This window comes from Octodon degus, unplaced genomic scaffold, assembly GCF_000260255.1.
Source record: "Octodon degus isolate 3935 unplaced genomic scaffold, OctDeg1.0 scaffold00092, whole genome shotgun sequence".
In the NCBI taxonomy this organism is placed as follows: domain Eukaryota; kingdom Metazoa; phylum Chordata; class Mammalia; order Rodentia; family Octodontidae; genus Octodon; species Octodon degus.
The window spans coordinates 330810-357163 of NW_004524668.1; the positions used below are offsets into that span (position 1 = coordinate 330810).

The window sequence follows — 26354 nt, forward strand, 5'->3', positions numbered from 1 at the left end:
TTGTTTTGATGTCCCATTCGAGTCCCCTTGCAACAAGGAGAACGGCCCCTCCTAACCTGGGAATTTTCTCTACTTCCCCAAGTCATTGACCAATATAAGGTACGAAAGGCTGGTCTGACTGTGGTGTGGTTTATGCTCCAGAGCCCTTCCTAGTGGGTCAGGTCAGTGCTGGGCTTTGAGACTGCTCAGTGTTTTTCCTTTCTCTCTTCTGCTTCAACACATTCACAAATGGGTCCTAAAGTGTGCTTCTCAAAGGTCACCCAATGCTTTTCGCAAGCTCTGCTTCTAAGACAATGGGCTTCACTTCTGGATCTTTCTAGACACAGGGCACCAGATTCTCAAAAGGATAAATTCTATTACTTGGTCTGTCACAAATTTATTTTAGGCAAGTTACTCAAATCCTGTGGTGACAGACAGGATACACCCTGAAGACACCCCAGCACAAATCTGCCCTTGTCACATTCCTCTGCCCAACTGCCAAGCCAGGCATAAAAGAGTAGGAGGTCAGGCCAAGGAAGGAACAAACGGATCATACTGTTCAAAGGAAAAACACTGAGAGCTACCCTGGTCTCTCCAATTTTATTATAGGACATGTTAGAGTCAGGTGAGGGAAGTGGCTGAGAGGTGACAAGAGTCCAGCTGGGGACCCTTCCCTGGCTGGGGATGGGCAGTAGCATCAGATGAAGAAGATTCCAAAGGCCCAGAATTGGGGGGTCAGTCCCCTAGGAGCAGCATGAGGGAGGGGAGAGGCTCAGCTGAGGCTGGAGGCTCCAGGCAGAGGTACTGAGACACTCAGGTAGCCTCCTTCCCTGGATCGGGCAGGAAGTGCCATCTCCCAGGGCACAAAGAACATGGCTGAGTTCGAAGGCCGTGTGGAGTTCAGAGGAGAATGAGAAATGATTTCCACCTCAGTGAAAACAGGCAAGGAGAGAAGTGGGGCTTTGAGGCCAAATAAAACACCCCCAAATCAAGACACAGGCTTGGCAGTTACATGTGCTTTTGAGTCTCAACTCTGGCACTCTGAGTGACCTTGGTCACTTTGCTTCCCTAAGACTCCCATCATTTGCAAAATGGGAAATTTGTTGTAGAGATTAAATGAGAAACTACATGTAGTTTTAGCAAAATGCCCCAGGCACAGGAGGCTCTTGGTAACCTGCTGCTATTGTTATTATACCTAGTACCCAATGAGGAACAGGACTGGCCAAGGCAGGCTCCACATGGGGACACCGAGGGCAGTGCAGGGGACTTAGCAGATGCAGGGACAAGTCTGCCTTCTTCCTCAGGTTTAAGATGGAGCCCCTGTTGGGGTGAGTGGATGGGAAGAGTCAGGCATGAGGAGGACAGGCTGACTCCAAGGCCTTCATTGGAAAAGCCCAAAGACACCTTCTGGGCCTATGTGGACAGAATAGAGCTGGGGGTAGGGTACACTCATTCTCTGGAGACTTTAAAAATCCAGAAGAGGAGATGGAAGAGTGACTACTGCTTCCCATAGGTGCAACTGCAAAGGCATCAAGCTAGATCCATCTAGGATTTCAGACCCAGCCATCATAGGGCTGCTGCTCCGGGAGCCATTGCTCTCTTCTTTCTCCTCAGCACTATGGTTATAAAAAAATACCTACAAACTGTGAGAAAGTTCACATAAAAACACTTTCCTGCATGTATAAAAAAGAGACTGGCCATAGTCAGTGGCTCAGGACCTGGACGAAGGCCCCAAGAGTGGCCAAAGAGAGTTGGCAAGTGTCCCATGGTGGACAAGTTGGCCTGGTGTGCTCCTGGTGGTGGGGGTAATGCTGGCTCTGGTGCAGGCTGTTCTTTGGCTGGACTGTGGTTCCATGGAATCAGGGACGGAGGAGAAGGAGGCTCCAGGATGCCCTGGATCCTACAGTCTGGCTATGACCTCTGCTAAGATAGGTGGTAGGAGCATCTTGGCTCTGGGTCTCAGGGCCCTTCAGTGAGTCCTTCCTAATGGCAGAGTCCTGCTTCCTGGGAAATTTCTCAGTCCCCCCCCCCCATACAGGTTTGAGGGCCTGACACAAGGCCTGCCGAGTCATCTGGGAGCAGCTATGGTACAGTGCTGTTCTGCATTGGCAGGGGGTTCCGCACACAGGCTCCAGAAGGCTGTCACCCATTGAGACTGACCTGGTGGGGACATCAGATACAAGAGGGTATGGCTAGCAAAAACAGCTCTCTGTAGACAGAAGAGCTGCAGGGCCTTTGGGCCCCCTGGCTGTGGCTCCTTCATGTTTCCTTCTGGAAAGAGTAAAAGTCAGATCTTGAGTAGCTTCTGGAGCCAGCTGAAGAGAAAAGGACTTGGGGGCCACAAGCTCATGGTTCACCCTCCATCAGTCCAAGCCCCTTCAGTTTACCCCTAATCACCAAGGCAGAACTGGGTGGCCACCCTCAGTTGACCTTGGACCCTGTGAAGCAGTTTAGGGTGAGGAAGGGTTAGGAGCTTCTCCAGTCTGAAACGGCTGCGGACCACCCAGCCCTGCTCCCAGTGGCCTGGAGACACACTAGGACTCAAGGAGGGGTAGGCCGCGGCGGAGACCCTCCTTCAGGAACTGCATGTAGGTAGCTGTGGATGGGTCTTCAAAGGTGGATGAGAAGCTGAAGATGTTGTCTTCAATATCCTCAGTCTTCATGGAGGTGATGTCCAGGAAGTAGTTGGCATTGATGTGGTGGACCTGCGAGAAGGGCTGGGTGAGTAGAGTCAGGAGGTCCTAGGCTCGCTGTCTGGGGAGAAGCAGCTCTCTCAGGCCTCCACAGTCCTTGCTCTGGGAGGTATTTGTCAGCAACTGACCCAGCCTGGGCTGTTCTGTCCCTGCTGTCACACGGACAGAACAGCCCCTGTGCCCTAGGCAGAAACCTAACATCTTTCAGTGTCACTTTTTCCCCTACTCCTGTGCCTCAAAATAGCCCCTCTCCTTTCTGCTGCTGTGACCTCTGAACGCCACATGCGCTTTTAAGAATGTCCGGTACATGGTGGGTCCCTCTTTCCCATCCACCTTTGCTTCCCTGAGGGAGCAAAGGCTGTGTCACTGGCTGCCTTGAGGGCAAATCTATGTCTTTATCTTTCTGTGCAGAAACCAGAAGGTTGCCTGGAAAGTGAACAAGTGAGTGAGGGGGTGGCTGGGGAAACAAGCAATAGCTGAGCGAGAAGCGCTCTGGACGCGCTGAACGGAGACCCCAGGTGATCACATCTGTGCTCCTGCAGAGCCCTGGCCTGTGCTGGCACCATTGGCCGGGAGGCCAGTGATACCTGCACTCGGCCTGGTCTCCCAGCTGCCCCTCCTCCCCGTTCTCCACATCTGCAGGGCCCAGGTTCAGCCCTCTGCACCTGGGACAGCAGAAGCCTCCTGCCTGTTGACTTTCCTCTCCCCAAGCTCTTCCTGAGCTCTCACCCAGCCCCATGCCTGCTCCTGCACTGCTCCCACCCTAAGCTCCAGAGGCAGCAGACTGCCCTCGTGTGGCCCTGAGTCCCACGTCAACCACCCCTCGGGCTTACGGGGCAGAGCTGGCTTCCCTGCAGGACCTGGAGACTTATGCAGGCCCATGTCTTTGAATCCTTTGAACCTCACTTTCCTTTCATATAAAGTGGGCATCAATGGTTACCCATCTCTTGAAGCTGCTGTGAGGACCCAGTGAGAGGACGTGGGTGAGAAAGGGCTCAGTGGGAGAGGTAAAGTCTTGAAGCCTGGCCCCGGCCAGCTCTTCCACCCTGTCTTCTTTGGCGGCCACTAGGTCCCACTCCTCCCTCCTGCCAACCCAGGCTGGCTGTAACAGTCCCAGGAAAGTTCTGCTGTCTGGGACACGCTTCTGTCCACCAAGCAATCTGCTATACTTGGAATCACACTGACCCCACTTCAGTGTGGTCCTGGGGTTCTGCTTCTGGTGGGTGTGAGCCAACCCCCGCAGTGGCATTCCTAAGCTATCAGTGGGGTTAAGCTGGGGAACCTGCCATCTGTGTCCCTCGCCACCCCACAGTGCCTACCACAGTGCCGTTGGGCAGGCAGATCATCATTTCCACGGGGAAGCTGTACTTCTCCAGGTGCAAGCCGGCCAGCTGCCTGTGGGACGGGTTCTCCTGGCTGTTCTGTGGGGACAGTCAGCACACACACTCCTGATACCTTGGCCCCCAGCACTGCCCCGGAGCCCCTCGGGGCTGTTCCCGCCCACTTACCTGCAGGTCCTCCAGTTCCTTCACCAGGGACCAGGTGCTGATGAAGCTCTCATTGAGAAGGGTGAGGATGGGCGAACTTTCCAGGACAGTCTCCCGGAGAGTCCGCCCCGAACCTGTTCAGGGAGAGGCCAAGGCCTGAAGGTGAGGTGCCCCAGTGGGTGAGGTGCCCCACATGTCTTACTGGGGCTTCCAATCAGCAGTAATCTAGCTTTGGGAAAAACGCATGTGCTGTAGAGTGGTCCCTGTCCCCAGGTGAAATAAGATTCAAATAACACACCTACTTCCTGGGCTGAGACTTGGCATGGGGGTTCTACATGGCCCAGTGACTTACAGACAGTGATATATCTTTTTTTTTTTTTTTTTAATTTGTGTGTGTGTGGCCAGCTCAGCCCACCAGGGGGCGGGGCTGGCATGTGGTGCTGGGGGATTGAACCGCGGTCCCTGTGCTTTGCTAAGCTTGTTCTAAGTAGGTGCTTTAGACCACTGAGCCATCTCACCAGCCCACAGACAGTGATAGCTTCTTAAATCCACTGAACTCTGTGCCTCTGCATGCAGACTACCCAGCATCCTCTTTTTTCTGTTGGGTGACAAATTCCTACTCACCCTTCAAAGTCTCAGCTTAAATTTCTCCAAGAAGCTTTCCCTGACTCCCAGCTATAAACTCTCACGTCACACTGGACTTTACCTTATATCTTACTCATGGTGACAGGACTTACTTGTGCACCATCTGCCTTTGTCCCGCTCTGGGAAACGGCAGAGCCTAGCTACTGCCCAGTATGGCAGGCACCAGAATGTGAAGACCAGAGAAGGGAGGGGCACTGTTGTACTGGTCTCTGAACTTACTGCTGGCCACCCAAACAACGTTGCATCCAGCGGGTGTTTGATGATTTTTTTTTTTCTTTTTTCAGAACCGGGTATTGAACTCAGGCCCTTGTGCTTGCCAGGGAAGCGCTTATTCCACTGAGCCATCTCCCCGGCCCCAGTGAATTTTCTGAATAAGAAACACAAGCCCAGGCTATGCTACTCTTGTCTCCCACATTTGTGGCTATCACTTTACAGGGTACAAGGTCCTTTCACATCCCTTTTCTCAATTCTGGGGGTATGAATGTTAGCCCCCCACCACTGCTAAGAGAACAGGCTGAGGGAGCAAAGTTACCAAGTTGAAAATGGCTGAATGTGAACCAGTCTGCCAGGGCCCCCTTCTCTTCACCCAGCACCTTTCTCTGAGCCTTGCACAGGATCCCCCAGCCCTCTGCTCTGGCTTCCCCCGGGAGGTGCCTTCCTGTGCCCACTAGTGTGAAGTCTCCCCCCTTTTCCCCCTTAGGAGTCACCCATCTCCCTCACCTCAGCAGGACTGGTCGTCCAGGGCCCCCCACAGCAGGATCGAGTGCACCAGCTTGTTCTCAGCCTTGGCTCGGTCGAAGGCCTCAATGAATGGCAGGTAGGTGACCTGAGGTAGACAGAGCTTAGCTACTGTGTGTGGCTGGGGTCCTCTTTAGGGACTGAGTATACATACATATGTGAGCCTGTGTCCATGCACGCGGTAGGTACGTATGTGTGTGTGTTTGAGGAACGTAGCTAAAATGGCACCTCCTCTGCAGTCATAATGGCACAGGGGCAGCACCTGTGCCCCTGCCAGCCCTGTGCATGCTCCAGTGTTGGCACCCACAGCTACTACAGTGCTCCCAGCCTCAACCCACAGAGCCCAGCCCCAGCGTCCCCTAGCTTGGCCTCACCTTCTTGAAGGGGTACATGGCCACCTCCAGGCGCCGGGCAGCCTCCTCCCAGCTCAGCTCCTGCTGCCACCTGATCTCCTCAAATACAAACTGGAGGGGCTCCTCTGAGGGCAGGCGACTGTCAATCATATTGCCGTCCTGGTCCAGGATCACGGAGGGCACGGAGGGGCCTGTGGCTTCCAGCTCCATCTGGGCCAGAGGTCAGTGGTAAGGGAAGTCTCAAAGATGAAGGGTGCTCTTCTCCCCGGAGAGCTGGGGCCTGGGCAGGGTCCCACTGTGGGCTCACCTGGGGGATGTAGCCGATGTCCACCTCCATGCTGCTGCCCTCACCGGCCCCGTACAGCCACTCCATGTCCACGTTCAGAGACCTGGAGAAGCCAGCACAGAGCAACATCATCGTCAAAGCCCGCTACACATGTCGGCCTTCATCACGGTAACGGACCACAGTCCCACCTGACAGGTGAGGCTGCAGAAGCTTTGCGCAGTGCCCAGCCGGCATTCTTGCCAGGCTGCCCTTTCTGAGACATTACAAAAACAGTCACTGGCCCAGCTTGGGATCGTTCACAAGGGCTCTCACGGCATGTGTGCCCAGGACCATTTGGGGCACACACGAGGTCAGTGCCTCCTTGCAAGAGACGGCATAGAGCATCACAACGCTGTATAGCCCACCCTGTTCCTCTCCTCCAGTGGGTAGCAAGTCTGTTCAGATTAGTGCAATGCACAGATGCACCACATGGGGGCGCCCCAGGATCCGTTACCAGCTACCCAGGCTGCAGGTAGAGTGGTGCAGGTGAGTGGGATGCTCTGGGCACTTGGCCAGCCCTGTGGCCTGGGAGCAGGTGCATGGGCTGGCCGGCTATCTGCCCTTCTGGTTTATCTAGACTAGAACCCAAGCTGGCTGGGTTGATCCCAGAGGGGAGGTGCTCCTTGCTAGGGAAGGCCATAGAGGAACTGTGCTTCTTGTTTCCCCTTTGGCCTAGCATGTCCCTGCCTGCTTCTCTGAGCAGAAAGTGAAGCTGCTCCCACCCCTAGATTGACTTGCTTTTCCCAGGTTACCCCAAACATTCCCTCTCTCCTTTGTAGGTGAAACAGGCCAGGAATCAGCCGCCCACTAGCTGAGGAGAAACCTGGGGCTCAGAGAGTGCCAGGGCTTTGCCAGCAGCCACACAGCACATTATTGCCATGGCCAAGACTTAACTAGGGGCCTCAGGGCTCCCAGCTAGGGTACGCATGTCATGCAGGCCTGCTAAGTGGCCACATGGTGTCACGGAGGAAGCTCTTAAAAACTAGGCCTCCTGCTCCACTGTTCTGCTGACAGAGGACAGACCCATAGCAGGCGAGGCAGACAGGTAGGTGGCAGAGAGAGTCCTGGGCTAGAAACTCCGTGGAGACTCTGCAAAGGTAGGGGGTCTGCCCCAGGCCTCTGCACGTGCTGTTCCTGATAACTAAGACCCTTTTCTTCCCAGGTCTCTGTGGTGCTGTCAGCTCCTCTGGGAAGCCTGCCTGGGCTCTCCCCACCCCCCCAAGCCCTGCCTGCCTACTGCCTTCCCCATGGTAGCACGAGCAGGCTGTAGTTTCAGGTTGGCCTTGGGCCTATCAGCATAGGAAGGTGGGAGACACTAGCTTTAGGGAGGGCCTGCCGGCTGCTACACTGGATCCCTGTGTAGAGCAGGAGAGCCAGGCTCAGCGGGTTTGATGAGTCTGGTTTGATGGTGTGACCCCCCTCATCCCACCTCTCATCCTCTCCTTCAAGGCAGTGCCAGGCCCTCCCAAGAGCTTTCTCTGGGGAGAGGAAGGGGCAAGAACTAAAGGGTCCGTGGGGCACTCTCTTGTGAGCTCCTGCAGCCTGGATGTGAAAAGTGGTAGCAGGGTGCTGTGCTCGGCCAGGGCTAGCTCCCACCTGTGATTGGGCACAAAGAGCCGGAAGTCGCGGATGTGGGTGGCGTCTTTCGACAGGATGATGTGGCCGGTGAACTGACCCGGGGAGAACCAGAAAGGGAAGTCAGGGGGCTCACTGAGCTGGAACTCGGCGTGGATCCTGCGGGAATGGGACCAGTTAGGCTACAGCCCTTATGCCTCTGTCCCCAACCTGGCCAGACCGTGTGGGGGAGAAGACAGGACAGGAGGTGGGGGGCATGCAGGGCAGGGGAAAGTTGTGGCCCCCAAGAGCAGCTGTGTTTGGGATCAGCTGGCCTGCTGTCTGCTTGGGAAGCCCTGCCTTGATCCACCCTGACCTCCCACAGCTTCTCCAGGCTACCAGCTCCAGCCTAAGCAAGTTCCATACCTTTCCCACCAAATCCACCAGGGCCCTATGAGCATCTGATACTACCTTTATGCACAGACAGCCTGAGGCACAGTGTGGGAGTGGTGGGGGTGGGGGCTTCAGGTAGGCCCTCCCTTGGCAGCTCTGCACCTCCAAGCTGCCTTGAAGTCCCTGGCCACTGAGGCCCCCTTACCGGAACATCACAGTGTAGTAGGAGTCGCTGATGGCAGTCAGGCAGGCCACGGCCCCCTGGGGGGCAAAGCGGGTCTTCACGAAGGGCCGAGGGTGGAACATGCTCAGGAGCCGGTGGATGATGATCTGGGGGACATAGTGGGGACAAGAACATGGCTAGGCCCTCTGCTCCTGAATCTGCCAGGGAAAGTCAGCCCTGGATTCCAGGGAACCTGGGGAAAGGTCCAGAAGGAAGCAGGAGAGCAGGTGGGCCAGGCCTGGCACTGGGTTCAGGAGCACATGGGGAAGGGCCTACTGGCTGAGAGACCCGGGTCTTGAGTGGTTGACCTTACCTCCTTGCCCTTGGGCGGTGGTGGGTAGAAGCGGTTGTTGGACAGATAGCCTGTGAAGACACTCAGCTCACTGGGGATGATCCACCAGGGCTCGCCCAGCTCCTGGCCTTGAGGGGGAAGAAAGGGCCGGAAGTGGCGGGCGGCAAACACCGCACTTGGTGAAGCTGCAGTTGTCCAGTTGCGGAGGCCAGACAAGGCGAGATGGGAGATCTGGGACAGGAAAAGCCCAGGATTTAGGGCACCAAAGATCATGGATCTGGGGTGGTTTCTCATCTTGGCCTGCACCAGGACTTCCTCAAGTCTTGAGCCAGACCATAGGTCAATGGAGTAAAGAGAACCCAGGGAGATCCCTTTCCTGGGCATCCATCAGCTTGGTCCTGTCCTGACTAAGATGAGAAGGGCTCATCTCACCCTCCTAGGCCACATCAAGAGAAGCAATGGCTGGCTCTATGGCCCACTCAGACCCAGCCCAGCTCAGTCAAGGCAGGTGGCCATGAGAGCTGGAGGGCCTTTCCAGGAAAGGAGGACAGGGGTGATAAAGCTCTGGGACCCCCACAGATCCTATCACTATCCTCTGCATAGACCAAGCCCGGCTGTCAGCACCTGCTCCATGCCACCTGGTGGCTCTAGGCCACCTGACCACTCTGTGAACCTGGCTCTCCACTCTAATCTCCCAGGCTCTCCCAGGAGCTAAAGTCCTACTGACAGAATTTGTGTTCAGTGCTCAGTCTGATGGTAGATATGGCTAAGAATCTTTGGGTAAAATCTTGAGTCAAAATCACAGGGAAGGGGAAGAAGGTTGCCCCCAGAAGGATCTCCCCTTGAGTATCACTTTCCCACCTTGCCTGGGTACCCTGCACCAAGGCCTTCCCTAAGCCCATTTCCTCTGAGCTCAGGATGGGAGGGAAGCAGGGTGAGAAGCCACAGGGCTGGCTACATTGTGCCTCCCACTCAGAGAAGGGGCCCTGGAGCAGAAGGGCCCTTGTAACCATCCATAGCACCTCCCTGTCCTTACGGGGTACAGGCAAGAGCTATATTCCTTCCATGCATCAGCCAGCAGCTACCCTCGGGAGCTTAGCTACCAGGGAGCTGCCCTTTCTTTCATGAGTAAGTCCCCTGTCTGCAGGAGCCAGGCTCAGTAGGAGGTGGGGACAGGAGGAAGGAGGTGTGAGGAGCTCCCACCTATCGGAATTCACAGACAGGACTACAAAGCCAGACTGGGCCTCTCACAGGAGAAGGTGCTGCCTGCCCCTGCCCCATCTCCTCTGGGAGTGCTGCCTGCCCCAGGTGTTTGTCCCACCCCTTCCTCATCAGTCTGAGGGCTCATCTACTAGAAAGCAGAGCACATAGCCACTCCAGACCTTTCTGTGGAAGACTGATGGAGACCACTGTGAAGCAGTTCTGATCAGGACGTACTATTAACCAACTGGCTTTTCATGTTTATGCGTGAGTTTGCCTGAGGCTTAGGCCCTTGTGTGCAGATGGGCAGTGGACTCACAGTAAGTGAACCTCTGCGAGTCACTGTCCCCCACTGAGGCCCACACTGGCTTTTGAAGTTGGGAGCTCAAAGGACAAGATAAGGCCACAGCTGAGGAAGCTTGGCTCCAACCACAGTTAACCAAAAGGAGACTGCAGCTGCAGCCTTCTCACTCCTGAAGGCCTTCCTGGTGATGACAGACTTCTTCTAAATTAGCATAGGTATTACTTGGAGGAGTCCTTGAAGGGATTCCCAAGTCTTGCCCAGATTCCGGCACTTTCTTCAGTATTCTCCTTTGTTTGATAACATAATAAACATGGGCTGCCTAGAGAAATTCTTTGTCTAAAACCCCAGAAAAATCTCAAATTCTGTGAGAGAGTTTTTGAGCCTTCAGGAGCCCTGAAATTATACCATTTATCTCATTTTCAAAAAAGCCTTTTCCATCCACTCCTTTGGGAGATTCGGAGCCTGATCAGTCCACAATAACTAAGGGATATTACTAACTTGACAGAACATCAAATCTTAGCTTCCAACAATATCTACCCCCCACCCCCAGCCCAGCCTTTGGCATCTCAACTTCAGTGTGTCCAAGCTGGTGTCAGTCCCCAGCACACGCGCCAGATCATCCCCTCGCACAGTCCTCATCTGGGCCAGCAGCCACCGTGTACTGGTCACCTCTGGCAGCCAGAGTCCTCCTCCCCCTCTTCCCCACAGTGACACACCCTGGCCTTCCTTTCCCAGCATCCTCCAGGCTGTGCTTGCTCTGTGTTCCTGGCCTCCTCCCACTCTGGGATCTGGTCTGCTTGCTCCTGTCTCTCTCTGGCCTATCCATGTCCTGTCCTCTGCCCCGTGACAGCCTGGAGAGCATGAATCTGTTGTGGGGACTCTTCTTTTCAAAGTTGGCTGGGGTGTTCTGCAGCTGCAGAATAAGCCGAAGTCAGACCACCAGACCCTAGGCTCTCTGGCAACTTCTCTCACAGCTGCACTGACCAGGATGACCCTGTACATGCCCTGGTCCAGCCGCATCCCAGCACTGGCCTGCTATGTCTGCCTTTGGGCTTCTGCTCATGCTGAAGCAGCATTTCGCCAGTGTAGGTATGGGCTGGGCACAGAAAAAAGTCATCCCTGGCAGGGGGAATGGCAATGAGCAGGTTCCCAGCACATAAGAAAGGCTGGAGACATGGGCAGAAGGATGGCTGGCATGGAGGAAACTGAGTGGGTGGGAGAGAGGGTACAGCTGAGCAGGGTCAGGGGAGGCTTTGGCCCTGGGATGTGCTGAGGCCATGTCTACAGGGCCTCAGGGGCTGGTGACCCTAGCCTGAGTCTACTTCCTCCTCCTTGGCCCTCTCCCCCTGGCAGGGGCTGAACCTCACTAGTTCTAGTTCATCAGAGGTCACCAGAGGTCACCAGAGGACCTGCTACAGCCTGGTGAGAGATGGATGCACAGTCCTCACTGTAAGCAGGCAGCTGCATTACCAGGGCCAGACTCCACCCCGCCCCCTCCTCCCCTGTGGTCATCTGTACCTGACATCATTCCCTCCAGGAAGCCAGCCCACACTCCTCCACCTCGAGGAGGGGCATGTGGTCTGTGGACCTGGACCACAGGGAAGCACCACACTCAGATTCTCAGACACGGCACAGCGGCACCCAGAAGGCAGCTGGCAGAAGAAGGAAACAGGGAGGAAGCACAGTCCCCTCCTCAGGAGGGAGCACACCAACCAGGTGGTCCTGCAGACTTGTCTGCCTGTGCGCCACCCCTGTCCCCACTCACCCCTAGGAACCCATCTTTGCTCTTTGTCATGGTCTCCGGGAGCAGAGGCTGGAATCGGGCTTCTATGGTGAGGGTCTCCTCACTGGGGTCGGCGGGCAGCTCCTCCTCCTCATAGCTGGCTGCAGGTGTTGACCCTGTGAGATACAGAAGTCTGCAGAGGCCTGGCCCTTGGGCTGCAGGTCCTCACTTCTCCCACGGTGTCCCCACTGGCTAGTGTTAAGGGAGCCAGGCTCAGAGCTGGGATAATAGTGAACAATCACCAGAACAACAGGCAGCATGTATTGTATTATAGTTATACAATGGCCCTGGGAGGCAGACCATAACATCATTACAACTCTATTTTACACACGACAAAGTGGAGGATCAGAGTCACTTCCCCAGGGTCACACAGCCATGTAGCAGGGGACTCAGCAGGGAAACCCAGGCCTGATTTGTTCTAAATCTCCAATCAATCTTGACCCTTGTCTGGGTCTTGGGGGACCGTGAGGGACTCAGTCAAGGGAAGTAGAGTGAAGAACGAAAGCAAGAAAACCAGGTGTTTGGGTGTCACTGAGAGAGCACTCGTGTGAAGTGACAGAGCCTGTGGCTCCTCCTCCTGCACATGGCCTGGCTCCCTTCTGTATAAGGAGGGCTGCGCTGGGCACTGCCAAGTGTGTCACTGTCTGGTGCAGAGGGGGTCATCGGGAGGCTTGCAGGAGAAAGGCTGCCCCTTTCAAAAGGGAGAGAGAAACACTGTACCAGTGAAGAGGGTGGGGCTTGTCCTATGTGCTCTCCCAGGGCAGGTTCAAGCCACAGAGCCCTGCCTGGTACTGGTGGCCTTGGTGGCTGGCTGGCGGGCTGCAGAAGTACAGGCTGAATGGGAGCATTCAACACAGCTCTGACTCCAGTCATCTGAAGCACCCATGGTGCACTTCAGATGCAGATGGCCTGATCCCAGCTCAGAATCTACTGGGTCGGGGCTGGTGAGATGGCTCAGCGGTCTAAAGCACCTACTTAGAACAAGCTTAGCAAAGCATCAGGGACCGCGGTTCAAACCCCCAGCACCACATGCCAGCCAGTCCCGCCCCCTGGTGGGCTGAGCTGGCCACACACACACACACACACACACACACACACACACACACAAATAAATAAAATTAATTAAAAAAAAAAAAAAAGAATCTACTGGGTCAAGACCCGAAGGCAGGAATCAGGAACTTGCCCAGCTACTCTGGATGCAAATCTCTGTTCTAAAATGCACTATTACTTCTTGAACTTATTAAGTCAATGCGGTCTAGCATTCTCAGTGACCTGGAAACTTGAGCAGAAGCAGGCAATAATAAAATGCAGCATTATTAGTCTGCTTTGCTTGTTCAATTATTTTACTATATCACAGATAATTATGAAGACTAATACACAGGTTAGTCAGGCACAGTGGAGTACTTGGCTATAGGCCCAACTATTTCGGAGGCTGAGACAGGAGGATCTCTTGAACCCAGGAGTTTCTGGCCAGCCTGGGCAACGTAATAAGAACTCATCTCTTTAAAGGAGAAAAAGTCTGGGGATAGAGCTCAGTAGTAGAGCGCTTGCCTACCATGGACTTAGCCCAGGATTCCATTTCCAGCACTACAAAAATATAATGAAAACAATGCCAAAGGGCCAGGGAGTGGCTTAACTGCCTGCCTCACAAGTGCAAGGTCCTGAGTTCAATCTCCAATACAAAAAAAAAAAAAAAAAAAAAAAAAAAAAAAGTGTGGGGCCAGGGGATGGCTCAGTGGAATAAGCACTTCCCTAGCAAGTGCAAGGATCTGAGTTCAATCTCCGGTTGCCAAAAAAAGTGTGAAAAGAACTCCAGCGTATCTACCCCTTTGATTTTTTAAATAAAAATGTTATTTTCTGGCTGGGGAGATAACTCAGTGGTCTAAGCACCTGCCTGATGAGTGCAACGACCCGAGTTCTATCCCTGGTAGAACATGCCGTGCTGGCCACCGAAACCAGGCATGGTGGCACATGACTGTAATCCCAGTGCGGGGGAGGCTGAGCCAAGAGGATCACTAGGAGTCTAAGCTGTGTAGTGAGACTCTGTACCAAATAAATAAATAAATAAATAAATAAATATTTTAAAATGTTATCTTCTGAATTATAAATAGCACTTACAATTATATCACTGTAGATGATTTGTAAGAATCTTACAGTGTAAAGCAGAACATGAAGTACATGCATAACTACCAGCTAGAGAGGGCTGTTTGCTTCTATTTATTGCTTGATTTTGCTTGTTTACTTGTTTGCTTGTTTTTTGCCTCTGGTTTCTCCAAATATGGTCCATTGCTTTTGCATTCACAGATTAGAGGCAGTGGATGGATTCTTTTCTCCTGACAGAGATTTATTCTTATTATTATTGTTGTTGTTGTTGTTTTTAATTTATTTATTTGTGTGTGTGTGGCCTGCTCAGCCCACCAGGGGGTGAGGCTGGCTGGCATGTGGTGCTGGGGGATTGAACCACGGTCCCTGTGATTTGCTAAGCTTGTTCTAAGTAGGTGCTTTAGACCACTGAGCCATCTCACCAGCCCCTTATTATTGTTATTATTTTTTTTTCTTTTTAAAAATGTATTTAGCACAAGGTCTACAGGGTCTTTGCACAGATTGGACTTGTGGTGATCCTCCTGTTTTCAGCCTCCCCTGCCCTGGGATTACAGGCGTATACCACCACACCCGAACTCGGTATCGGGCTCAGTGCAGCCTGTGGCATGGGGGCTCAAACCTTGGTCCCTGTGCTTGCCAAAGCAGGCACTTAGGTCTGCTAAGCTATCTTGCTGGCTCCTGAGAGATTTAGATGAAAACATTAAAAGTGTCCTAAGGCTGAGGATATAGCTCAGTGGCACACTGCCTGCTTTGGCAAGTGTGAGGTTGTGAGTTTAATTCTTGGTACCAAGAAATAAAAGTGTCCTAAGCCCACGGACTTTGCTAACATGCCATTACAAGGGGACTCTGGCTCTCTGATCACAGAAAAGGACAGGAGGGGACTGCATAGCTGCTCAGAGAAACATCCACAGAGTAAGAGGAAAAGGCAAAGCCAGAGGTGCGGCCTGTTCAGCTGCTCATCTGCTTTCGTGACAGACCTGCCTGCCCTGAGACACAGGACACAGCTGCTGCGGCAAATCTGCCTTTCCTCTGACCTTCTAGTGCAGCAGCGACAGAGACCACTCAGCCAGCAAGTGCCCAGTCTCCCCACCCATCTCCGAAACACAGAAATTCCGCATGGTACTCTGGGGCCGCCATCTCTCTTCACGGTCCCATCTACTGACTGACTTCCACTGGGCAATCTAGATGATTGCTGTGTGCCAAGATCAGAGGTCTGAGGGAGGTCCCAAGAGGTTAGATGCCAACAGATACGGAGCTTGAGGTGGTGGGAGAGTGTAAGAGAACCAGCTTATAATTCTAGAATGTTCCAACCTCTCATCTTTAAAAAACAAAACAAAACAAAAACCATCACAACTAGGCAAAATGGATAGCAATGGACAGCAGCTAAGCAGACTTTTGGACCAGGAGTAAGGGTCACAGCCCCTGTCTAGGGACTCCCTGCTGTGTGCTGTTCACTTTGCACATAGCTTCCCCTTCTCACCTCTGTGGCTGTGCCACATCCTGGAGCCCAGTTCTAACCTGGTTCTCTAGCTTCCTAGCTTGGGCAAACTTGCCCCTGGTCTCCCAAAGCAGACATCAGGCTGGATATCACAAATGTCTGGCTCTCAGGGCTGGGGCAAAGTTTAAAGAGAGAATGCACATGAAGTACTAAAGTGACTGCAGCCCCAAGCGCTGGTGGGGGAAGGCAGGCTGGGGTGCTGAAGCAGCAGGCAAGTTTTACAGTCACCTGCCAGTAAGTGTCAGGCTGGTTTCCTTGGCCACTGCAGGCTACCCTCTTCCTGCAGACACCTTCCTCCCCGCCAGGCCTCTCTGTACCTGTCAGCTTCTCTGCGATGGGTTTGAACTCTTCAGGGCTGAGGTGCATATCCTGGTCAGTGTCCAGTGAAGAGAAGAGAAAGAGGCCTTCGGTTCCCAGAGCCTTCAGTGCTGATTCCTGCTGGTAGGCAGGGGCTGGGTTGAGCACCAGTTGGGTGCTTGGATCTCCCTGTCCCAAACAGGCGATTGGTTTCTGAAGCAGCAGCTCATCTTCCCTGAGTTCTCTCCACACTTTCCCATTTGTCCCAGTGGCACTTCTGAATAGTCCCAGCTCCCACATCCCCTTCCCAGGCACCGCTGGTCCCTGCTTCACTCTGCGCCTCCCTAGAGGGTCCATTCTCCAGTGTGCGCCTATCCTCCTCCCTGGTCCTGTGTCAGCCAGGCCCTGCCAAGGTCCCCTCCTGCCTGCCGTCCCCAGGCCCCTGCGACCCCAGCCCCCCACCAAGCTCTCCGGTCCTTAGTCGGGTCATGGTCCAAGGGGTCGTCTCCGTGGCTCCCCCAGTCTGGAAAGCCCTGTCGTGCTCTGGACAGTCCTTTCCCCTGCCCGCGTCCTGCCCAGCGCCCCTCGCTTTTCTTTGCCCATCCCTGCGTCCTAGACCTGCCGCGCGGCCTCCTGGGCCTGGATGAGGTGGGTGTAGACCCGGGCGGCTACAGCAGCGACGGCGGCGGCCAACAGCGCTCCAAGTAGGGCCAGGGCGCGCGCGCGGTGGCGGGGCGGCGCAGCGGGGCCGCCGGGTCCGGAGCCGGGTTGCCCGCGTTCGCCAGGCCGGCTCCGGCCCATAGCTGCAGCTCTGCCGACTAACGGGCCTGCGGGCGGGGCCGGAGCGGGGGCGGGGGCGCGGGCGGGGGTGGGGGGATGGGCCCGGGCCCCCTGGCGTTGGTGCGTGAGGCTCTGCAGGCCCCTTTAGCTTCTCCGCGCCTCTTCCTGGACCGCAGCCCCGTACGCCTGCGCCAGTCCCTGTGTCCCAGCTCCAGGCTGTGACCCGGACGCAGAACACAGAAGGCGCTGCGGCCGGAGCTCGGGAGAAGCCTGCAGCCTGCAGGTCCACTGGGGCCACCGAGGCCTTGGGTTCTTTGTTGCAAGAAGCTGGTGGGCTTCAAGAAGTCTCGTGTCATCCTCGCAACTATTTCTGCAACATCTGTAGGCATCAAGAAGGGGAAAAACTGAAAAGGAAGTCCAGGCCCTGGTCCTTTCTAACCCAGTTGGAGGACTGCCTCTATGGGTTCATCACTGGAGGCCGGGTGTGTGTGGGGTCTTTCTGTTCCAGCCCACGCAGGTGGAGAAGCCTTCCCGTGGGGCAGGGGTCCTCCTGCATAGGAGGCCAGAAAAGGCCCTGTTCATGGGCCCGAAACTGTGGCCACTCTGCAGGTGGCTAGGCCTCTGCAAATTACCCGCACCCTCCTCCCTGCTGGCCTGGCATGCCACCGGAGTGGCTGTTCCCTTGAGCACTTGGCAGCTTGCAGGAGGGCCTTGGGAGTGGAGGCAGAGGAAGTGTTTTCTGTGTGTCCATCCCCAGGAGCCCTGGTTCCCACCGCACTCTTTCCACTGTATCCATCCCCAGAGCTTGTAGCGCAGCTGCCTGCTCTCTCCCCAGAGAAGGCCTTCGCTGTGAAAACTCTGACAAGAACACAGCCCAGGGGAGTTAAAGCACAACGCCCCTTTGGCGATCACAACCAGCTGTCCGTGTGGATGCTGCTGTCAGGTCTGGGCAGCCGGAGGGGTTCAGTGGATTTCAAGGCTCTACTGTGTACCAGAACTGGACTGACAGTGTTCCCTCATGTTGTTCTCAGGCCACTGAGTAAGGTAAGGGTTGCCCGCTGCTCTGTAAATTTGAGGAGTGTGAGACTGGGAACCAGTCTATCTGAGTCTAGAACTCTTGCCATCCATCCTTATCAGGCCTACCAAGGGCTGGTGCAGATCAGGGATTGCCTCTATTGCTATTTTGGTCCTTTGGTAGCCAATCATGACTGTGCCATGAAGGCAGGGCTCTGTCCTCCCAGCATCCATACAGGGTGTGGCCACTCCATAGTGTCTTTTGAGAAGTGCCTTCCGTGGACTCTCCAGGGCTGTGGGCCTGATATCTTGCTTTGGTTTCTTAAGTCTTCCAATTGTTCTACTTTCAACTCATTATTGCTAATGTCTGGGGACAGTGCACACAGGACTGTACTATTAGAAAACCAAATTCTGCTCTATCAAGATGCAAAATTATCAGAGCATAAAGCAGGTTAGGAGGAGAAGATTGATGAGCCAAGGTCCCTCGAAAGTAAATGAGGGGAGTTTTCTTTGCCAAATTACTTTTAGTTATTACACACACTTATTTTCCAAGACATGGCTACCCTGTTGGTCTTTGCTGCCTAGGGCTGAAAGGATGGGTTACTAGGGCTTGCAGGTCATGGGGGGCTTTGCAGAGTGGGGGAAGTGGGGGTGGGGTTATGAGATTTGGCTCAGTGAGCCTTGGCCAGCAGATGGGTCTTCAGCTGGCTGTGGGGAGATGGCAGCTTTGGACCTGGTTGTAGGGCAGAGCCCAGTTCTCCCAGCAGGCAGCCTTCCCAGAAGGACTCCACTCCAACTCCAGAGCCCGAGCAGCACAGGTCTTGGAGAGACTGGGCAAACAGGGATGTTCTGGCCAGGTGTGGCCCTGCAGGATTTCTTTGGCACCTCATTCTTGCCACAGCGGGGACAAGGGTGGCATTGGAGACTGGCTGCAAATGGAAACTATAAGGCACATGGACATATTAGTCGTATCTTTGGGGACCTCACAGGTTAGCAGGGAATGTATTCATTCATGAACATGTTTATGAGGGGTTTTAATTTGTTTTAATTTTATTTATTGGACTGGCAAGATAGCTCAGCAAACTAAGTGCTTGCTTAGGCAAATGCAGGGACCAGGGTTCAATCTCCAGTGAGCCCCCCCCAACATGCTGTGCCAGCCCCGCCCTATGGTGCACTGAGCCAGTGACTGAGACCAGTCCAGGTGTGGTGGTGCATCCCTGTAATCCCAGCGCTGGGGAGGCTGAGACAGGAGCATCATTACAAGTCTGAGCCGTGTAGTGAGAGACTCTGTACCAAATAAATAAAAGAAATATTTTATTTATTTATCTATGTATTTGGTACAGGTTCTCACTATGCAGCTCTGACTCATAGTAATCCTCCTGTTTTCAGCTTCCCCAGTGTTGGGATTACAGGTGTGTGCCACCACACCTGGTTTTGGTTGGCAAGCATGGCATGTGGTACCAGGGATGAATTTGGGACCTTGAGCTTGCTGGGCAGGTGCTTAGACCATTGGGCCATCTCCTCAGCTTCTACGAAGGGTCTTAACAGAATGTCTATTCCTTCAGATGAGTCAGTAGGGCCTGTGCTCCCCTCCTGGGGTGAGCACTCTGGCAGGGCACCCCTGACTGTCAGCAGGGTTAAGGAGTGGCTGCCCAGAGCATTGCATTCAGCGCTCACAGCGTGTGGGGAAGAGCATTTGAGGAGGTGGGGACGGCAGACACAAAGGCCCAGGGGCATGAAGCTCCATGAAGTATCTATGGGTTACTGTGGAGGACACCAGCAGAGACTCCAGAGGAGGGATGAGAGGAGGAGGCAGAAAGACAGGCTCAGGCTCGGACCACCTGGAGAAACACCTGGACTTTATCTTTGAGACCAAGGGAGTCACCAGAAGGGAGACATTTGTCACATGATGCCCTGCAGACTGTTGGGTTCTGTTGGGAGGTGGCAGGGTCCTGATTTCACACTCCTCACTGCACAGAGGGTGTTGTAAACTGTGCTGGCACCATTGTCTCTTAGGGAGGAGGGAGGGCATGGCCTGGTTGCACCACATTAAGCAGCTCTGGGGTCTCTGCTTCAAACCCTGCCCCCCAGGTACACGCACACCAGTATGCTCTTCTGCTTCCCAACTTCCCAGGGGAAACTCACCCAGCAGGGGGCGCTCCTCTCCAGTTTTCCACTCCAGCTCTGCCAGGGCAGTGAGCTAGCCAGAGGGCCCTTTGGCTCTGGTGTTTTTTTTCTCCGATCTCAGGCACTGGACAGGGAGGTGACTTCCCACAAATCCAGCCCCAACTCCTTGGCAGCCTGTCATGAGACCAGCATTTGGTCACTTGAGGAAACTGAGGCTTCCATTACCATGGCAAGACCATTATAAGAATGCCTGGACCAGGTGGGACTTAACAAAGTACCTACTATGTGTCTGGAACTGGGCTCAAACTTGTGATCCCTCTGCCTCGTCTCCCAGAGTGCTGGGATGACAAGCATGTGCCAACCATGCCTGGCTCAAATTTCTTTCTGGGAGATAAAATGTTCTAAAATTAGATTATGGTGACAGTTATACAACTGTGAATACTGAAAAAAAAAAAAAACCAACCCCATTAATTGTAGACTTTATTTATTTTTTTTTTAATTTTTATTTATGAGAGAGAGAGAGAGAGAGAGAGAGAGAGAGAGTGTGGGGTGTGTGTGTGTGGCCAGCTCAGCCCACCAGGGGGCGGGGCTGGCTGGCATGTGGTGCTGGGGGATTGAACCGCGGTCCCCGATGCTTTGCCAAGCTTGTTCTAAGTAGGTGCTTTAGACCACTGAGCCATCTCTCCAGCCCAATTGTAGACTTTAAATGGGCTGATTTTTATGGCATACAAATGACAGCATAGGAAACTTTTTTTTTAAAGGACCTTCCTCGTGTTGGTGAATTGGAGGGGCAGGAGGGATACCAGAGGCTAGTGTGGTCTCCAGTGGGAGGTGATGAGCTGGGCTGGGGTGGTGTGGATGCTTGAGAGGCTGGAAGAGCAGGGAGTGTGTGGGAGTCACAGCAGAGACTTGCCGATGGCTCCAGGTGGGCAGTGAGAGGATGGATGGTACCTGCTTGGGCTTGAGCTCAGGTAGCTGGTGGTGCCATCCCATGGGGAGGGAGCCCAGAGTGGCCAGTGCAGGGGTGCATCAGCCTGGCTAAGCCACCCTTGTAGGGATGCTGAAGAGGAGGTATTAAGAACATCTGTGTGCTGTGAGCTGTAGGGAAGGCGTGGGCAGAGGGCTGGGCCAGTCTACAAATGACAGCGAAAGCCACAGTGTCCATGAGATCATCAAAGAAGGGAAAGGAGTTACCTTTGGCTTGTGCGGGCACAGGGGCCTCTGGCCTTGCGGCATTGAGTGGTTTTGTTGGATTCATGGGCCCTGGGTTGGGTACCGATTAGGCAGAAAGTAGGTTGTTCTTAAGGGTCCCAGCAGGCCCAGGTTGGCTCTTGAACTGTTCCTAAAGAGAGAGATTTGTTTCTTCAGGTTAGGAAAAGCTGCTGGGTCCCTGCCTGAGCCTCCCTGGCTTGGGAGACACTTTTGATCCTGGATGCAGACATTATGTTAAGTCAGGTACCGAGAGACTAATACTGCATATTCTCATTTATCTGTGGAAGCTAAAAAGTTGATCTTGGAGAAGTAGAGGGGGGGCTGGTGAGATGGCTCAGTGGTCTAAAGCACCTACTTGGAACAAGCTTAGCAAAGCAAAGGGACCGCGGTTCAATCCCCCAGCACCACATGCCAGCCAGCTCCGCCCCCTGGTGGGCTGAGCTGGCCACACACACAATAAATAAATAAATAAATAAATAAATAAATAAATAAATGTTTAAAAAAAAAAAAAAAGTAGAGGGTAGTGGTTATCAGCCTGGAAAGGGTGTGGGAGAAGGAGGGCTGGAGAGCGGGTCGGTAGTGGGGACAGCGGTGCCACTGGGGAGCAAGAAGAGCTCCCAGCGTTGTGTGGCACGGTAGGCTCTCAGCTCGCTAGCAATTAATTATTTCAAAAATAGCTAATAGTGAGGATTCTGAATGTTCCCAACACAACAAAATGATAACTGTCTGAGGTGATAGATATGCCAATTATGCGATCCGATCATTATACATTATATACATGTATCAAAATGCCACACTGTACCTCATAAATATGTATAATTATGATGTGTCAATTAAAAATTTAAAAATATATTAAAAAAAATTCCACCAAGTTTTCTCTGTCTTAATTTTGGAAGAGAACATTTATAACAATGCATCTGGTGTATAGTAAGGACACGGAAGCTTTTGCGTGGTCCCGAGAAAGCCTTCCTCTACCTGTCTCTGGTTAAAACTCAGCAAGGCCAACCAGGATCAGGCGTTAGGAGGTAAAGAGCTCAGATGCAGCGGAGACATCGTTCATCCCTGACTGGCTCATTGCAGTTGGGATTTTGCCTCTTTGAGACTGAGGGTCCTATATCCCAGTAGCCTGTCAGTCCCAGGCGGCTTGTCACCCTTCTCGCCTTGGCCCTAGACACAGTTCCAAAGGCACAATCATGATGAGCAGAATCTGGGACAACAAATCCAACACCATCTGCTCAGGCCACGCTGTCACCCGTGGAGGTCCCCAAATGTCAAGTTCATGTTTTCTAGTATGCCTGGAGCTCTGCTGTCTTGGCATTTTTGAGTCTCACCCTCCAGTTCAAGATGCTTTTGGACTTTGGTATTCAATGGCCAGCCTCAAAATCTCCCCAACAGGACTCAGCTAGTGCTTAATCCTGCCCAGGGATCCTCACCCTGACTGAAGAGCTTGGAAAAATGTCCCTTCTGCCCCTGGCCAGCTGAGGTTTGGCCAGGGCATTGGTCTCATTGAAGGCCTGAAGCAGCTGTGGGCACCTGGGTCCGGTTGGCTCAGGTCTCTGTTCCCATGATGCTGAACACATGGGAAGTGTCTATTTGTGACACCTTTGGGCTTATGGTGGAATGATGTCCCATTGTGTAGATATACTTAAATGGGATTTTTATAATTTATATATACACATCACAGGAGGGACTCTTTATTTATTTATTTATTTATTTTTTTGGTATAGGGTCTTGCTATGTAGCTTGGACTCGTAATGATCCTCCTGTCTCAGCCTCTCCAGTGCTGGGATTACAGGCATGTGCCACCACAATTTCGGTGGCCTTCTGGGTGTGGGGCCAGCTCAGCATGCAGTACCGGGGATTGAACCTGGGTCCTTGTGCCTGCCAGGCAGGCGCCTAGATCACCCAACTATCTCCCAGCCCCTAAAGGCATTTTCTGAGTGCTGAGAACAAGGAACATTCTAACTCTTGATGGAGGAGGTGGGAAAGGACACAGGCCAACATCCCTTGAGTGGGACCTGCAAGGATAGGATATTTTATACACTACTGCATCTACGTTTACCCCAATCAAAAAGGTTTTTTAAAGGTGTGCTTAAAAGCTCAGGGAAGGTGGACATGGTGGCACATGCCAATAGTCCCAGGATTCTGGGAGGCTGAAGCAAGAGGATCACGACTTTGAGCCTAGTGACTCAGCAAGACCCTGTCTCAGGGGCTGGGGAGATGGTGCAGTAGAATAAGTGCTTCCCTGGCAAGCGCAAGGGCCTGAGTTCAATCCCTGGTTCTGAAAAAAAAAAAAAAAAAAAAAAAAAGACCCTGTCTCAAAATAGAAATGAAGGGGCCAGGGAGATGGCTCAGTGGAATAAGCGCTTCCCTGGTGAGTGCAAAGGCCTGAGTCCAATCCCTGGTAGTGCCAAAAAAATCCCCCCAAAAGACAAAAGAGAAATGAAAAAGGCTGGGAGGGGGCCTGCCCATTAGCTCAGGTGTTTAAGTGCCTGCTGAAACAAAGCAGTCAGGCTCAGGATGCTGTGGTTCCATCCCCTCATCCTCAAGCCAAACCAGACCTGCCTTGAGGGCATCCTGAGCACCCTCCCCCCCAAAAAAGTCTGGGAGTATGAAGTTTCTGGGTTCCATTTCCAAAACTTAGGGGGGGAAAAAAGCTCAAGGAGAGGAGAGTGCCGGGTTCTGGCTCAGTGCGAGTGCATTTTCCTGGCACATAAGGGCCTGGGTTCAATTATCAGTACCTCAAACAAAATCCCAAAACAAAGCAAAACAAAACAAAATGACTCAAGGAGAAACAGGACTGGATTGAAACCCTGGAGTCATGGAAAAATAGAAGTCAGGCAAAAGCAGATGAGCTGCCTGAGCAGGAGCCAGAGCCAGAGCCAGAGCCGGAGTGGGGAAGGATTTCCCCAGGAGACAGGTTGACGTCTGGAGACAAAGATGAAAGGGATGAGGAAGAAGATACTTCCTGGCTGCTTCCCCCAAGAGGGGGCACAGAGATATTTTAATTATGCATCAGTGGAGGAGGGTTCAGGTACCTGGATAAACTTCACAAGATCTCAGAGAACAGGGCAGCCAGTTTCTTCCCTGAGGAAAGGCCCCCAAGAGCTACAGAGGGCGGCAGCCTGTTGGGCCCTTTGTGATCAGGCAAGCTCTGGACAGGGATGGTGACCATGTGGTGACCCTAGAGGAGGACCCTAGAGAATGCCATAGCAAAAGGGGTGCAGGCCAGGGGACACAGGGAGAAACCAGACCTTTGAGGGGTGGATGCTTCTGGAAGGTTGTTGCCTGGCTAGAATGACAGGGGGCGGGGGAGAGGAGGTAGTGGAATATGATTTGAGTACTAATTGCTTTTAGTAACTCACTGATGTCATATCTGTTACAAGTCCAGAAAGGCCCAGCATGGAAAGAAAAAAGAGTCTGCGGTCTTGGTGCAGTAAAGGGAAAGAGCTGCTGAGGTAGGGCTTGCTGAGGAATGGAGAGACAGGAAGGGCAGGACTGGCAGGAAGAGAGTCAAGGGCAGGGTTTTGGGTGCCCTCAAAGTCTCCCAGGCTCTGTAAGCCCAAAGGAGCTTCTGCAGAGGGTACTGGTTCCCCTGGGTGCCCCAGGGCACAGGTTGCTGAAGCCAAGGGAAGCTTCCCACTGAGACCCATGTCAGGCAAAGAATTCCTGGGTCTCTCCATGCAGGAGCCAGAGGAAACTCAGAAATGTAAGGTGGATCATCTCAAGTCCCTACTTTAAACCCTTTCTGGCTGTTTGATACATTTGGATTAAAATAAAAGCCTTAGTCCATTCACCAGGCACTGTTGGGAGTAAGGCCTTTCCACCGTCTTCTGAAGCCCACAGAGCAGCACTCTTCCGCCTGCTCCCTGCTTTCTCAATGATCCGCTGACTTGATCTATGTTCTACTTCTGCGCCTTTACACTTCTGGTTCTGCCCTCATGGAATGCCCTTCCTGTGGACAGCTGCCCCAGGAGCTGACCTTGATCTATCCATTTCTGGGGTCCTCCCCCTCCTCCGCCAGGTTCCTTCATCCTCCATGACCTGTCCAGCACTCTCCTGAGTCCACAGACCTCATTCTGCTGAGGAAGGAGTTTGAGTTTCTGTACCAGCTTCCCACTGCTCAGGAGCCACAAGGGGACAGAAACCTGGGCTCCTTCACAGCTGCAGCCTTAGCCCCTTGCCTTTTGCATGGCTGAGAGGAAAGCCAAATGGCTCCTTGTTGGCCGGCAGCAGTAGTGAGACTCCAAGTGCTTGCAGGCTGCAGAAGAGCAGAGCTAGAAAAGCAGGGACACTGACCCTCTCTGGTAAGGAGAGAGTGATTACACGCACAAGCCCTGCTGCCAGGGGACCTAGACACCCCCAAGGTGCATACTCAGCACCAAGAGGAGAAAGTGGCCCATGCAGGTCCCAAGACACAGCTGAGATCTTTTATTTTATTTTTAAAATTTTTTTTTGGCGGAACCGGGGATTGAACTCAGATCCTTGCATTTGCCAGTTAAGTGTTTATCCTACTGAGCCATCTCCCTGGCCCCACAGCTGAGATCTTTTAAACTGTGCAAGAAGATCAGTGTCCTTAAGGCCTGTCTCACTGAGAAAAGACAGAGTATGTAGCAAGTGGCCTCCCCGGTGCTGCATTGCTTGGCCCCAGAGACAGTTAAGGCCGCATCTTTTTTTCTTTCTTCCTATGCCTGGTTCTGTTCCGTGCCCTGCTTTGACCTGGATGGTGAGGACATGATGTGTCTGGACTACCGGGTCTCTGGAGTGTCATTTTGCTGGAATAGCTGCTAGGAGCAGAGTTCGGCTATATTTTCCAATCTGGATCTGGTGCTAAGTTTCTTCCTGTCTGAGCATGCTCTGGAAGCTTGGTGACACAGTCATGACATTGTCAGAGACTGCCACAGGGACAGAGGATGAACTCCTGGGTCCTCACCATTACTCATCATTAGGAGGGACCCTGTTGGAGTGTTAAGGCTTATAGTGAGATGTCCCCAGCAAAGTCTAATGCCCTCATAGGTGGGGCTTTTGGGGGTGCCTGGACCATGGGTGTACAATACTGCCTTAGTCCACTGGTTGGGTTAACATAGTTCTGGTGTGGGTGATGGACTTAGCAAAGAGAGCGAAGACCCACTCTGGGTGTGGGTGGCAATCCATCCTGGTGGAATAAAGAGAAAGAAGGAAGTCTTTTTTTTTTAGTATCGGGGATCGAACTCAGGACCTTGCACTTGCAAGATAGGTGCTTATGCCACTGAGCTATCTCCTTGGCCCAAGAAGGAAGTCTTGATGCTTCCTGTCTGCCCTTCCAGGGACTCCTTTGGCATGTCCTCCTGCCATGCTAGTCTTGCAAGAGACTG

General features: G+C 53.2%; 1 protein-coding gene across 2 annotated transcripts; it reads right to left on the reverse strand.

Annotated features, from left to right (window-relative positions):
* Positions 1–560: 560 nt before the first annotated feature.
* Selenon (selenoprotein N) lies at positions 561–16707 on the reverse strand. 2 transcript variants are annotated; one of them, XM_004637721.2, is made up of 12 exons: positions 16486–16707; positions 15888–16005; positions 11952–12085; positions 8704–8913; positions 8373–8497; positions 7817–7954; positions 6203–6284; positions 5917–6105; positions 5525–5630; positions 4181–4293; positions 3992–4093; positions 561–2684 (listed from the first exon to the last, which is right to left on the reverse strand). In XM_004637721.2, exons 1-12 carry the CDS (start codon positions 16666–16668, stop codon positions 2514–2516), a joined length of 1671 nt encoding a protein of 556 aa, XP_004637778.2. In that variant the 5' UTR covers positions 16669–16707; the 3' UTR covers positions 561–2513. The 2 variants fall into 2 exon arrangements, with proteins under 2 accessions (XP_004637778.2, XP_023578343.1); XM_023722575.1 differs by having other exon boundaries at positions 15888–16008.
* Positions 16708–26354: the final 9647 nt, after the last annotated feature.